Source organism: Bos taurus, chromosome X (genome assembly GCF_002263795.3).
Source record: "Bos taurus isolate L1 Dominette 01449 registration number 42190680 breed Hereford chromosome X, ARS-UCD2.0, whole genome shotgun sequence".
Lineage (NCBI taxonomy): Eukaryota > Metazoa > Chordata > Mammalia > Artiodactyla > Bovidae > Bos > Bos taurus.
In genome coordinates, this window is record NC_037357.1 from 42157998 (window position 1) to 42172167 (window position 14170).

Here is a 14170-nt window from a genome sequence, read left to right on the forward strand (position 1 = left end):
CCTGCTTCATTCTGTATTCCAAGGCCAAATTTGCCTGTTACTCCAGGTGTTTCTTGACTTCCTACTTTTGCATTCCAGTCCCCTATAATGAAAAGGACATCTCTTTTGGGTGTTAGTTCTCAAAGGTCTTGTATGTCTTCATAGAACTGTTCCACTTCAGCTTCTTCAGCATTACTGGCTGGGGCATAGACTTGGATTACTGTGATATTGAATGGTTTGCCTTGGAAATGAACAGAGATCATTTTGTCGTTTTTGAGATTGCATCCAAGTACTGCATTTTGGACTCTTTTGTTGACCATGATGGCTACTCCATTTCTTCTGAGGGATTCCTGCCCACAGTAGTAGATATAATGGTCATCTTAGTTAAATTCACCCATTCCAGTCCATTTTAGTTCACTGATTCCTAGAATGTTGACATTCACTCTTGCCATCTCTTGTTTGACCACTTCCAATTTGCCTTGATTCATGGACCTAACATTCCAGGTTCCTATCCAATATTGCTCTTTACAGCATCGGACCTTGCTTCTATCACCAGTCACTTCCACAGCTGGGTATTGTTTTTGCTTTGGCTCCATCCCTTCATTCTTTCTGGAGTTATTTCTCCACTGATTTCCAGTAGCATATTGGGCACCTACTGACCTGGGGAGTTCCTCTTCAGTATCCCATCATTTTGCTTTTTCATAATGTTCATGGGGTTCTCAAGGCAAGGATACTGAAGTGGTTTGCCATTCCCTTCTCCAGTGGACCACATTCTGTCAGACCTCTCCACCATGACCTGCCTGTCTTGGGTTGCCCCACAGAGCATGGTTTCGTTTCATTGAGTTAGACAAGTCTGTGGTCCTAGTGTGATCAGAGTGACTAGTTTTCTGTGATTATGTTTTCCGTGTGTCTTGCCTCTGATGCCCTCTTGCAGCACCTCCCATCCTACTTGGGTTTCTCTTACTTTGGACTTGGGGTATCTCTTCACGGCTGTTCCAGCAAAGCACAGCTACTGCTCCTTACCTTAGATGAGGGGTATCAGTTCACCACTGCCCCTCCTGACCTTGAATGTGGTCAAGGCTCCTCTAGGCCCTCCTGTTCCCATTCAGCCATGGCTCCTTGGATGTGGGGTTGTGCCGAGGACCAGCCCCGGCTGATCCAGGGTATTCGAAGGGGAGACGGCGTCGGCGACCTATTCAAATGGTAATTAGAGATATAAAGAGTAATAGAATGAGGATAGCTCAGTAGGAAAATTCAGTGGAGAAAAGAGGCTGAGTAGCTTGGTTTACGCGGAAAATCAATATAACCCATGACACCAGGTTAGCTCTGACCACGGAGGCCGCAGGCGCCCTCTCGAATAGCGGAAGGTGCCCCACCTTAGACACCTTCTCGAGTGGGTCTTAGAAGCCCAGGCGAATAAGTGGTCGCAGAGGATATCCACGCTCCAGATGGAGACTTCAGCCGGAAGTTAAAGGAAAGAATGACATGGGGAGACCAAGCATTGGTGAGCAAGGCCCATAGCTTTATTTTTAACAGGGGCTTTTATACCCTAAGTTACACATAGAGGATAATAGGGGATGCAAAGTCAGCAGTCTTTGATTCTTATCAAAAACCAGGGTTTCTTTCCTGCAAATTTATCGTATACAAATGGTTTAGGTGATTTACATCATCTTCTGGCCAGAAGGCCTACTAACATTTTATGACTCTTGACAAGAACTTATCAACAAAGACTTATTTTCTCTAAGAGTTATTATTTTAAGGTTTGGCGCCATCTTCCAAAGATAAAATTGCATTCCTATAGGGCGGATGTGTAATGGGTTTACAACAAAGAAAATAATTTATTACCTTAAGGGTCTAAAGTTACTAACACCAAGGCCACTACTTATTTTTTCTACATACCAACTATATTAATTAATACACATTCAAGGATACAATTCAGGGGATGTGAAAACTTGGCAACAAACATTGACTCATCAATGAAATCCTTTACTAGTCTTATTCTGACAGTTTCTAACTCTCTGAGAGGCTCTAAGCTATTTGAATATCTTAAGCTTCCCATGCCTCTCGAGGCTGGGAGACTGTAAACAATCGTATGCATAGCTGCAGGAGTCCGGGTAAACTTGTCAGGCAAGTTAGAGAGCCATCTGAGGGGTTTGGATTTAAACACTCCTAATTGCCCAGGAACTTTATTAATTGGAGCTGTAAGTTAACTCTTTGACAAAGAGAATGAGATGGTGGTGGGGGACAGCCCCCAGTAAAGTCAGAGGTGAGAGCACAAAGCAATAAAGTAGGCAGACTCTGGTTTTTTGGGGGGAAAATGCTCAAGAATATCCGGGCGGACTCCTGAGGCTCGATCCCGCCTTTGCGTATGCCGAGCCTCCTTCCTCATGACCTTTGTCATGAACGGAATGCCTCACCGGCTCCCGGCAGGGTTGTTCCTCCCAACTGCCACACCTGGCCTTGGGCATGGGGCAGCCCCTCCTGCCTGCCACCCCTGGCCTTGGGCAGGGGATAGCTCCTCACGGCCGCCGCCCCTTACCTGGGACGTGGGGTAGCTCCTCTCAGCTGCCACCCCTGACCTTGGACGTGGGGTAGCTCCTCTTGGCCACCACCCCTGACGTCGGACGTGGGGTAAAGTCTCAGAGCTATTGCCAACTATTTGCAAAGATTTTTCAGCTGAAGTTCCTATGTCTGTGAGAGAGAGTATGTTGCCTACAGTTTGATATATCATTAAAAATTGAATGAAATGATTTGTAAAATAGAGTAGCTCTTTAAAATAACTAGCCTTAATGATAGTGACAATTGAAATTAAGACTGTGAAACATTAAAATATGCTTTTAATTAATTTGAATTCATATTGACTTTCACCTGAGCATGTTCAATGAAAAATGGTCACTTTTAACATGGAGAAGTGGATATGATATCTGGTTTACAACAGTGTAGTAATGTGAATATATGCATTGCATTTGGCTTTTCCTTTTCACCTTAGGGCCTTAGCATCTGATATTCCTTGTGATTGGAACATACAGTCAACTTTGGCTCTTTTATTACTCCTTTACTCTTTAGTCACCTTCATCTGCTGCTGCTGCTGCTGCTGCTAAGTTGCTTCAGTTGTGTCTGACTCTGTGTGACCCCATAGAGGGCAGCCCACCTGGCTCCCCTGTCCCTGGGATTCTCCAGGCAAGAACACTGTAGTGGGTTCCCATTTCCTTCTCCAACGCATGAAAGTGAAAAGTGAAAGTGAATTCGCTCAGTCGTGTCCGACTCTTAGAGACTCCATGGACTGTAGCCTACCAGGCTCCTCTGTCCATGGGATTTTCCAGGCAAGAGTACTGGAGTGGGGTGCTATTGCCTTCTCCACACCTTCATCTGGCTAGCTCTAATTTATCCATCAGGTCTCAGATTACATGTTAATTGTATGTTAGTATCTCAGAGTTGACCTTCTATTCTAAGTTAGTTCACCTATTATTCATAGTGTCCTGTGCTTTTCCTTTATCATTCTAGTCATGATTATAATTAATACTCACTTGTTTGATATTTGTATAATGACTTTTACCTTTACTAGATCATAATCTCCATGGGATATAGCATAGTATCTGGTGCATAATAGATGATCAAATGGGAGTTGCTATAAAAATGAATGAACGGATAATTGTTATAATACTTAGATAATGAGAAAGGCTGTTACAGTTTGTATCCATTATTTATACAAAATCAGCATACTTCGTACAAATGAATAGAGATAAAGAAAATAAAGTTTCTCTTCTAAAATAGAAACAGAAAGTAAGCCACAGTACTTTTAAGACAGAGTACTTGAGCAGGAGACTTTGTTGCTGTTATTTTTTTTTTTTCTCAGTATTATCTTCTGAGAAAAGAGCACACAGATTCTGCAAGTCTGAAGGCCTCCCACAACACTTGTCTGGTATTATTCCAAATTGTAACTATTGTTCTCAAAACTCCTATGCTATCTCAACCTGTCAATCGTAGCAGATGATCTTGGCATGTATGATTGAGTGAAAATGAAGGCTTTATGTGAGAAATGCTTCAAATTTCCCCCTTTCATCTTCCCTGTCACTAACAAAAGAAAAAAAAAAAAAACTATACCCATACTCTTTATTCTTTTCCTCTGCTCTTTCAAGAAGGGAGATCCTCCAACTATGCCTTTGATTCCTCTCTGTTTCTTCTATGGTTTTGCCACAAAGAATTATTGCCTCTCTTTCCTGTCTTCTTTAAAGTCTTTCTATTTAAACATCATCAGCCTCTAAATATGTTTAAGTTTCTTCTGTGATAAAAACAAACATGAGGAAAAAATCATTTTTTGAAAATTCTTCATCTCTCTTTGGGCTTCACTGGTGGCTCAGCTGGTAAACAATCTGCCTGCAATGCAGGAAACACAGGTTCAATCTCTGAGTCAGGAAGACCCCCTGGAAAAGGGAATGGCTACCCACTCAAGTATTCTTGCCTGGAGAATTCCATGGACAGAGGAGCCTGGCAGGCTGCACTCCATGGGGTTGCAAAGAGTCAGAAATGACAGACCAACTAACACATACCCTATGTCTGTAATTTCTCACCTCCAGTTTACTCTTTAACCCTCTGTCAACTGGTCTCTGCCCTAACTAATTGAAATTGTGTTAGCAAAAGTTACCAATAATTTCTTCACAGTCAAATATAATGGGCATTTTCAGATTTTATCTTATTTGACCTATTTGACTTAGTATAGTTGTCCATAACATCATTTTTTTCTGGATTTTTTTAAAGTTAAACTTAATACCTGCTCATTGTAAAAAGTATAAATAGTATAGGAAAACTTATAAAAGGAAATAATGCCTTCTCATATGCAGAGATAACCAGTAGTTACATTGGTGAACTTTCTGTATGTGTGTACTATAATTCATACAACCTGTTTGTTCTTGATGAGCATTTAGGTTTTTTCCTCAAATTTTAATGTTTAGAAATCCCTCAAGTGAAATTTATGAACCTTTAAGGATGATTGCCCTCACCTTGAAATGTTACTCTCCCCACTGTCTTTCTGTAACCCTACTTTATTTTCTGATACTGCTGTAGCTCTTACCACTCTGGCTAATTTTCTGATGTCTTCTTTGTAAGTTTTACTTTCTCTGCCAGCCCCTTGTGTGTTTTTCATTTGGAACCAGTGCTCAAACCTTTTTTTCATATGAAATATTCCCTCAAGGTTATTTAATTTTCTCTCATGACTTTAGCCATCACGCAGTGACTGCCAATCCTGTATCTCTAACTCAGGTCACATTCCACAGTTTTATCACCCATACATCCAATTTCCTACATGTAGGTTCATTCACATGTTTCAAGCTTTATAAATCTAACATTGAACCTAGAACTTTACTCAAAGTCTATGTAATTTCCTATATTATCCAGTCATTGGCCTTTTATCTTGTCTCACAAGCCAGAAAAAGCATAGGAACCAGAGATCAAATTGGTAACATCTGTTGGATCGTAGAAAAAGCAAGGGGATTCCAGAAAAAAACATCTAAGTCTACTTCATTGACTATGCTACAGCCTTTAACTGTGTGGATCACAACAAACTGTGGAAAACTTTTTAAAGAGATTGGAATACTAGACCACCCTACCTGCCTCCTGAGAAACCTGTATGCAGGTAAAGAAGCAACAACTAGAACCAGACATGGAACAACAGGCTGGTTCAAAATTGGGAAAGGATTATTTCAAGGCTGGATTGAAAAGGATTCAATAAATAAAGGATTATTTAAGCAGGTGTATTGTTACCTGCTTAAGTATTATGCAGTGTATATAATGCAAAATGCCAGGCTGGATGAATCACAAGCTGGATTCATGATTGCCGGGAGAAATATCAACCACCTCAAGTATTCAGATGATACCACTCTAATGGCAGAAAGCTAAGAGGAACTGAAGAGCCTCTTGATGAGGGTGAAAGAGGAGAGTGAAAAAGCTGGCTTAAAACTCAACATTCAGAAAACTAAGATCATGGCATCCAGTCTCATCACTTCATGGCAAATAGATTTGGAAAAATTGTAAATAATGATAGATTTTATTTTCTTGGACTCAAAAATCACTGTGGATAGTGACTGCAGCCATGAAATTAAAGACATTTTGCTCCTTGGAAGGAAAGCTATGACAAACCTAAACAGCATGTTAAAAACCAGAGACATCACTTTGATGACAAAAGTCCATATAGTCAAAGCTATGTTTCTTCCTGTTGTAATGTTACAGATGTGAGAGTTGGACCATAAAGAAGGCTGACCACCGAGGAAGTGATGCTTTTGAAATGCTGAGAGTCCCTTGGATTACAAAGAGATCATACCAGTCAATTCTAAAAGAAATCAACGCTGACTATTCATGGGAAGGACTGATGCTGAAGCTGAAGCTCCAATACTTTGGCCACCTGATGTGAAGAGGCAACTCATTGGAAAAGACTGGTGCTGGGAAAGATTGAGGGCAGGAGGAGAAGGGAGAGACAGAGGACGATGATTAAATAGCATCACCAACTCAATGGATGTGAGTTTGAGCAAACACCGGGAGATATTGAAGGATAGGGAAGCTTGCAGTCCTGCAGTCCATCGTGTTGCAAAGGGTCGGACACTGAGTGACTGAACTACAACAAGGCAGAACCTTTCCCTAGATTCCTTTCTCTTCCTCATGCTTTGTATCTAATTGCTCGTTAATTGCAGTAGAATCTCCTTAGTATGTCTCATATTTCCCCCTTTTTCACTCATAATACCACTATTTTTATTTCAGACTCTTTCCTTATCTGTATGAATACCTGAATTAACCTCATTGTCTTCAGGTTTACCTACCTCCAGCTCATCTTTCGTGCTGTAAGAAATTGTGTTTTAAATACTCAAACGTGATCATATCACTCTCCTGCTTAAAATAGTCACTGTCTCCCCATTAGCTTCATTATAAGTTCCATAGAATAAATTAAAACCTCAGCATCTCATTCAAACATTTGTGAATTGGTTTTTGCCTGTCTTTCTAGATGATATTAAGACTAAGTTTCAAGGAAATGTAATTAGAATGGATTATGCTATTTCAAGTGTGCAGTAGTGGAAACAACCACCAATTGAATGTGAACTAAAATCCTTAAAGGCATTTGATGATCAAGTATGTGAAACAATGATATTTGACAGACCTTTGGGTTCCAGTAAGAGGGAAAATGACAAAAATACTTAAGAGAACTGAAGAGGAGGGAGAGTAAGTTAACAGAACAAATCAAATCCAGAAACTATTACCAAGAGTAACTGTAAAAATCTGTGGCATTGAGCTTATGGTGGGTAGGTGTATTAGGTCGACTTAAAGGGTCAAGTCAGGATGGAGACTGACGTAAAAATCCGTGACATATCTTATCTTTCCCTTCAGACTTTGTGTTGGCTTCCTAACAAATATAGAACAAAATCTAAGATGTTAAAATGATCTAAGAAGGCCTCTACGATCAGGCTATTTACTTCCTATGCAGCCTCACCTCCTGCTACTGCCCTCTTTCGCTTTAGGCTCCATTAACACTAAATGCGGTGATCTTTCAAGTCTCTTTGTTTTTTTCACGTATTTTTTTTTCAGGTAAATCCAAATTTTATTTTTTATTTTTTTCCAAGTTTACACTTTATTTATTTTTAATATAAATTTATTTATTTTAATTGAGGGCTAATTACTTTCAATATTGTATTGGTTTTGCCATACATCAACATGAATCTGCCACGGGTGTACACGTGTTCCCCATCCTGAACTCCCCTCCCACCTCCCTCCCCGTACCATCCCTATGGGTCATCCCAGTGCACTAGCCCCAAACATCCTGTATCCTGCATCGAACCTGAACTGGTGATTCGTTTCTTATATATTATACATGTTTCAATGCCATTCTCCCAAATCATCCCACCCTCTCCCTCTCCCAGAGTCCAAAAGACTGATCTATACATCAGTGTCTCTTCTGCTGTCTCGCATACAGGGTTATCATTACCATCTTTCTAAATTCCATATATATGCATTAGTATACTGTATTGGTGTTTTTCTTTCTGGCTTACTTCACTCTGTATAATAGGCTCCAGTTTCATCCACCTCATTAGAACTGAGTCAAATGTATTCTTTTTAAAAGCCAAGTAATACTCCATTGTGTATATGTACCCACAGTTTTGTTATCCATCCCTCTGCTGATGGATATCTAGTTTAGATATCCATCATGTCCTGGCTATTATAAACAGTGCTACGATGAACGTTGGGGTACACATGTCTCTTTCAATTCTGGTTTCCTCCGTGTGTATGCCCAGCAGTGGGATTGCTGGATCATAAGGCAGTTCTATTTCCAGTTTTTTAAGGAATCTCCACACTGTTCTCCATAGTGGCTGTACTAGTTTGCATTCCCACCAACAGTGTAAGAGGGTTCCCTTTTCTCCACACCCTCTCCAGCATTTATTGCTTGTAGACTTTTGGATCTCAGCCATTTTGACTGGCGTGAAATGGTACCTCATTGTGGTTTTGATTTGCATGTCTCTGATAATGAGTGATGTTGAGCATCTTTCCATGTGTTTGTTAGCCATCTGTATGTCTTCTTTGGATAAATGTCTGTTTAGTTCTTTGGCCCATTTTTTGATTGGGTCGTTTATTTTTCTGGAATTGAGCTGCAGGAGTTGCTTGTATATTTTTGAGATTAATTATTTGTCCTTTGCTTCATTTGCTATTATTTTCTCCCATTCTGAAGGCTGTCTTTTCACCTTGCTTAGAGTTTCCTTTGTTGTGCAGAAGCCATGTATTGTTTCTTCTGCCTAGAATGTCTTTCAGTTCCTTATTTCCTCAGTGAACTATTTATTCTTCAGAACCTTGTACTGGCATCACCAACTTCAGGAGCCTTCTCTGAATGCACCTCTCTCACAGAGTTACCCATCCATCAATCCACTCATTTGTTTGTTTATTATTGAGCAAATATTTATTGAGTACTTAGTGTGGACCAGATGCCATGTAAGGTACTGGGAACATCATGGCTAGAAGACAGGCCAAATGTGACTTTTACCCTTCTTGGCCTTATGTTTAGAAATGAATACACATATGCATATGCACGTGAACACACACATGCATTCACACACACACAAATACACATTCAAATAGATAAAGAAAATAATCATCAGTTTTCTAAGTGCTATGAATATAAGAGGCAAGAAACTGTTATACAGAATAATGAGTGTAAGGGATAGATACAGAAGCAACATAGTATAAGGTTGAACCATGTGAAATTGCTAGTATTTGACTATTTTTGTTTATTATAATTGGTGATTTTATATAGTTCAACCTAATAGTTGCCTTTCTGAGGAACTGACTTTAAACTTAGATCTGAAGATAAGGTAAACTGGCTAAGGTGGCTAAGCTTGAAGCTTAGCATGTTCCAGAAACCAAGAGAAAACTGGAAAAGATAGAATTGAGAAAACTGTTGAAATGTAAGAGCTATAAGCAGGACAGATTGTATTGGATCTTTATAGGAATTTGGATTGATTTTCATTAAAATATAAAGCCACTAGACTATTTTAAAATCCTTCTGATTTCAGTGTGGGACTGAGAGGGAAGAGAATAAGGGCAAAAAATAGGGCTATCAAGAAGTTGATGTCAAGAGGCAATATAATGTGTTAAGTGTACAGGGTTTGGCTTCATGCTGCCTTGATTTAAATCCTGGTTTTACCATTTGCCATTTATTATTTCACTTTATGCAAGTTACTCAAACTCTCTAAGCTTCAGTTTCTTCATTTGTATAATAGGATAATGACGGGATCAACTTCATAGGATGTTGATCTATGACTAACCTCTAGACTAGTCTAGAGACTGAATAAGATAATCCACTGTACAACACTGAGCAGTCCCTGGCATCTAATAGAGATTAATAATCCAAATGACAGGTGACAGTACCTGCACTATTTTGATGACAGCCTATTTGAAGAGAAGTGAACAAACATGAAACCTTTTGTTGTGGGGGTTTAAGCAGCAAGTTTTATTAATGAATTGGATATGTGAATTGAGGGAGAAGGATTTTTCAGGCATCACTCCTAGGTTTCTGTCAAAGAGTGGAATGGATTGTGCTGCACTCTACTAAAATGGGGATGGTGTGCCTGGTACAGAATTTGGCCACAGAAATTTCTCTCTCATTATACCATATAAGGCAGAATGAAAGAAAGAAAAAAGGAAGGTAAGTACCATACAATATAAAAAGAAATAGTTATTTAAAATTTAGATAACAGTCAGAACCTTACATGAGATATGAAAAACACTTCATGTTATATTTATACCACAATGTCTAAAACATGTAAAACTTTTGTGTATATATTATTTTTTCTCAAAGTCTAAGATTTTGTAAATCTTTCTACCATACTATGTGATAAACAGTGAACAATTAAACTTATGTGCTTACTTTGTCTTATATTAAGGGCATTTTGTAATCATTCCATCTGTTTCTCTCACAGAATGAAACCTGCTTGGTATACCAGCAGATGAAGAATTTAAGGAGGGTGTCTGCCTTTATTCTCTTTAGAAACTGAGAGTCTGCTCTGGGAACCATCAGGCACCATGGGGAAGTGGGACAATCGGGTGGCCTATATGAATCCTATAGCAATGGCCAGATGGAGGGGCCTATCTCAATCTGCAGGCCCAACAATACAAGATTATCTGAATCGACCAAGGCCCACCTGGGAAGAAGTGAAGAAACAATTAGAAAATAAAAAGAAAGGCTCCAAGGCATTAGCTGAATTTGAAGAAAAAATGAATGAGAACTGGAAGAAGGAACTAGAAAAAAGCAGAGAGAAATTATTAAGTGGAAATGAGAGTTTATCCAAAAAAAGAGACAGAAAGAAAAAGAAAAAGAAGAAATCTTGTCGGTCTTCATCTTCTTCTTCATTAAGCTCTGATTCTTCAAGCAGTTCCCCAGATTCTGAAGATGAGGAAAAGAAAGAAGGAAAAAAGAGAAAGAAAAAGAAGAACCATTCATACAAATCATCAGAAAGCTCTCCATGTGATTCTGAATCAGAGAGCAAGGAATCTGTAAAAAAGAAAAAGAAGTCAAAGGATGAAACAGAGAAAGAAAAGTGTATTAGAAATCTCAGCAAAAAAAGAAAGAAAACTTGTCCTGAGGATAAACCTTTATCATTGGAGTCCTCATCAGAATCAGATTATGAAGAAGAGATGCAAACAAAAAAGAAGAGAAGACGTGAAGAGCAAGAAAAAGGAACAGAAAAGGCAAAAAAGAAGAAGAAGAAACAGTACAAAAAACATAGTAAGAAGAAGAAAAAGAAATCAGATTCAAGTCACAAATCAGTATAGTATCAAGAAAAAAATAGGAAGATTTACCTGTTGAAAAAATCAAGAAAGGTCTATAGGAAAATTCAACTGTGAGTGTTAGAGCATATTTACCAAAATGCATGAGTTTCCCTGTGTTAGTAGAATTATTCCTGGACTTTGTTGCCAGTCAAATGCCACTGTGCCAGAAAGGGCCTTAATTGTTGCCTGCAGCTTAAATGTAGGGTTTTGTTTTGTTTACATGTTTTTCCCTCCACTGGCTAATTTCTATGAGAGCTAAAATCGTGTCGTCATACTAGTGGTTAAAATGTTTAGAATTAAATTAAATGTTTTAGATGATAAATAATTCTGACCAAACAATGTATCTAATGTCAAAAGTATCTAATTTGGATACATCTTTAAAATATATTCAGAAATATCCAGGCAACAATAGTTGACCTTTTTGAAGCATGGACTTAACATTAATGTCTCAAAATATTTACATTTGAAGATTAAAATTTAGGTTTTTTTCCTCCTTAATAAACTTTTGTTTACATGGGGAAAGGGCTGTGGGGGGGAAAGAGTTTGCTATCACTTTGGCGAGCTGAATAGTGTGCCTTTGATACTTACACATCCTATTTTTGCTAGTGCAGCAGCCATTCTTTTTACTTTGTAATGTATGCTGCTTCACATGAACAAGAAAGACAGCAATTTACAGTATATGTAAAACTCCAGTTTTATAAAACTTATCTCCACTTCCACAGTAGTGAATAATATTTAGTGTTAGAGTGTTACATGATTTGAATTAACTTTGATACCCTTTGGAGGAGAATCATTTTAAATAGACCCTGGTATTTTTTTTTATTAATAAATCTTTATCCTGAAATGTTTTGCATGTTTCATACTATTAAGTTTTGATTATCCAGGGACATTCTATATAAACAATAATCCTTTTTTTAATATGATTTACACTTAGGGTACAAGTTTCAAGCTTTTAATTTATTAATCTTACTATATTAATTTCATTACTGTGTTTGACTGCATACTTTCCAAAATATTTAGCATGTAAAAAGAAGGTTATAAAAAATATTTAATGCCTTCATATTGAAGCTGGTTTACTGTAAGCAAGTTGAGTGCCAGACCTCTAGTACACTGTATGTCTTGTTACATAAAACTACTGCCAAAATCTTAGTATGCTGTTTAAAAATTTGTTGTCTTAAGCATTAATATTGAATTAAAATAAGAGTTAAATTAGGAGAATATAGTCTGTTTCATATTTTACTAAGATTTGGAGTTTGTTGCCTCATGTTTGTTGCTGATTCATGTTTACCACTATGCTGAAATAAGTTGAAATTTATTTTTGCTTTACATATTTTATATAAGAGCAATATGAATTATAAATTGATGCCTAAAAACACCCATTACAGAAGATGTGCTAATTGTAATGTCATATGTACAAAGTATTTTGGCATGAGGAGAGAATAGATAGCTATTTTTTTAAGTAGCTGATTTTATGTCAGCTCCCTTGAGTCACAAGTAAAATTATTATAAAGATAGAAAACATCTGGTACATAAATAACATATTGACTCCCCCAATTTTTGCAGTGCATACACCAGATTCTCTCAGTAACATTCTTGGAACATTATAAATGTAATGCCTTGTTAGGTCACACTGAAGCTTCATAACTGTAGCTGTTTCCTAAAATATAGCTATATCTATATGCCAATAAAAATATTATATTTAAGGGAAATTTTTATCCATATAGAGTTTTCCAAAATTATTTTTTATTAAAATATTAAAAAGCATGTATTATTTGTAGAATGTGGCAAAGACATTAACAACTATCAAATATCTATGGGCTCGCATTCACTTCCCAGCCCCTTGTAGTTAGGCAATGCCATTTATTACTTCTAGCAGAAGGATTACAGAGAGATTGTAAACAAAAGTGATGTGTCGTTTCAGTACTGGTGCAGTAAAAAGTCTTGTGTGACCCTCCAGCTCTCTTTACCTGCCATGTGGACCTGAAAGCAGTGTGCTCCAAATAGTGTACCTACAAGATGGATGCAACCTGTATCTATGTTTGTAAGGGACCTGCCCTGAAGAGCTGATGGACTTGGGGTGAATGTTTTGAGTGTGAGAAATAAACTGTTATGCATCAAGCCACTGGGATTTCGGGTCTTCCTTTTCATTACTGCAGCAATCAACTATCGTATTCTGAATAGTAACATACAACTCTAGAATGTCTGTTTCATTATTTACATAAAATAACTCACTTATTTCTATCACATCTTCATGTAGTCAGCAGAATGATTCAAAAGTAAATCAGTTATCCTATAACAGAAGGAAATGTTATTTTATTTGCATTGGTTTTTATGTAATGACTGAAGAAGAGGGTGGCCTAGGATATTTCACACTTATCAGCAATAATAACTGCCTAGGAAGTAAAACTACTTCATTATTCCTCTTATCATGGCCAAAACAATCTTCTAGTAAAGGTTTTCGGAAGACAGTTTTAAAGCACTCATAGGAATCAATGAAGAATAGGGATGCTATTTTTTACGTATAAGTATAGACGATGGTTAAAAAAAAGTGATAAGGAAATATGTAGAAGACAATAGACTAAATAGATTTAGGTGAACATTTAATATGTTGCCTACAGACTAAAAGCTGAATAAGTTATCCCTTATGTGAAAAGCACTACAATTGTTACTAGTAAATGTATGCTATGTGATTCATAAGAATAGCTTTAGACAAAATATTTAAGTAAATTTGTGGGATGGGAAGCAGTGGGAAAGTCAATAAGAAAGTAGACAAGAGATGGGGGGAAACCAATACAATCTAGATTAAGAATGTAATTGCAAGCAGAAAAAGAAAAAAATTAAAAGATCTCAGACTGAAGATAAAGATTATATTGGAGATAAGGAGAATGAATAG

The 14170-nt window shown here is 37.7% G+C and overlaps 1 protein-coding gene across 3 annotated transcripts in view; it reads left to right on the top strand.

Annotated features, from left to right (window-relative positions):
* The window catches only part of FAM133A (family with sequence similarity 133 member A), a 50526-nt gene extending 37131 nt beyond the window's left edge, over positions 1-13395 (top strand). For all 3 annotated transcript variants that reach the window (XM_005227744.5, XM_005227745.5, XM_002699779.6), the window contains exon 4: positions 10428-13395. In XM_005227744.5, the coding sequence (XP_005227801.1) occupies positions 10531-11280 (750 nt within the window). In that variant the 5' untranslated portion in view covers positions 10428-10530 and the 3' untranslated portion in view covers positions 11281-13395. The remainder of the gene's footprint in view (positions 1-10427) is intronic.
* Positions 13396-14170: the final 775 nt, after the last annotated feature.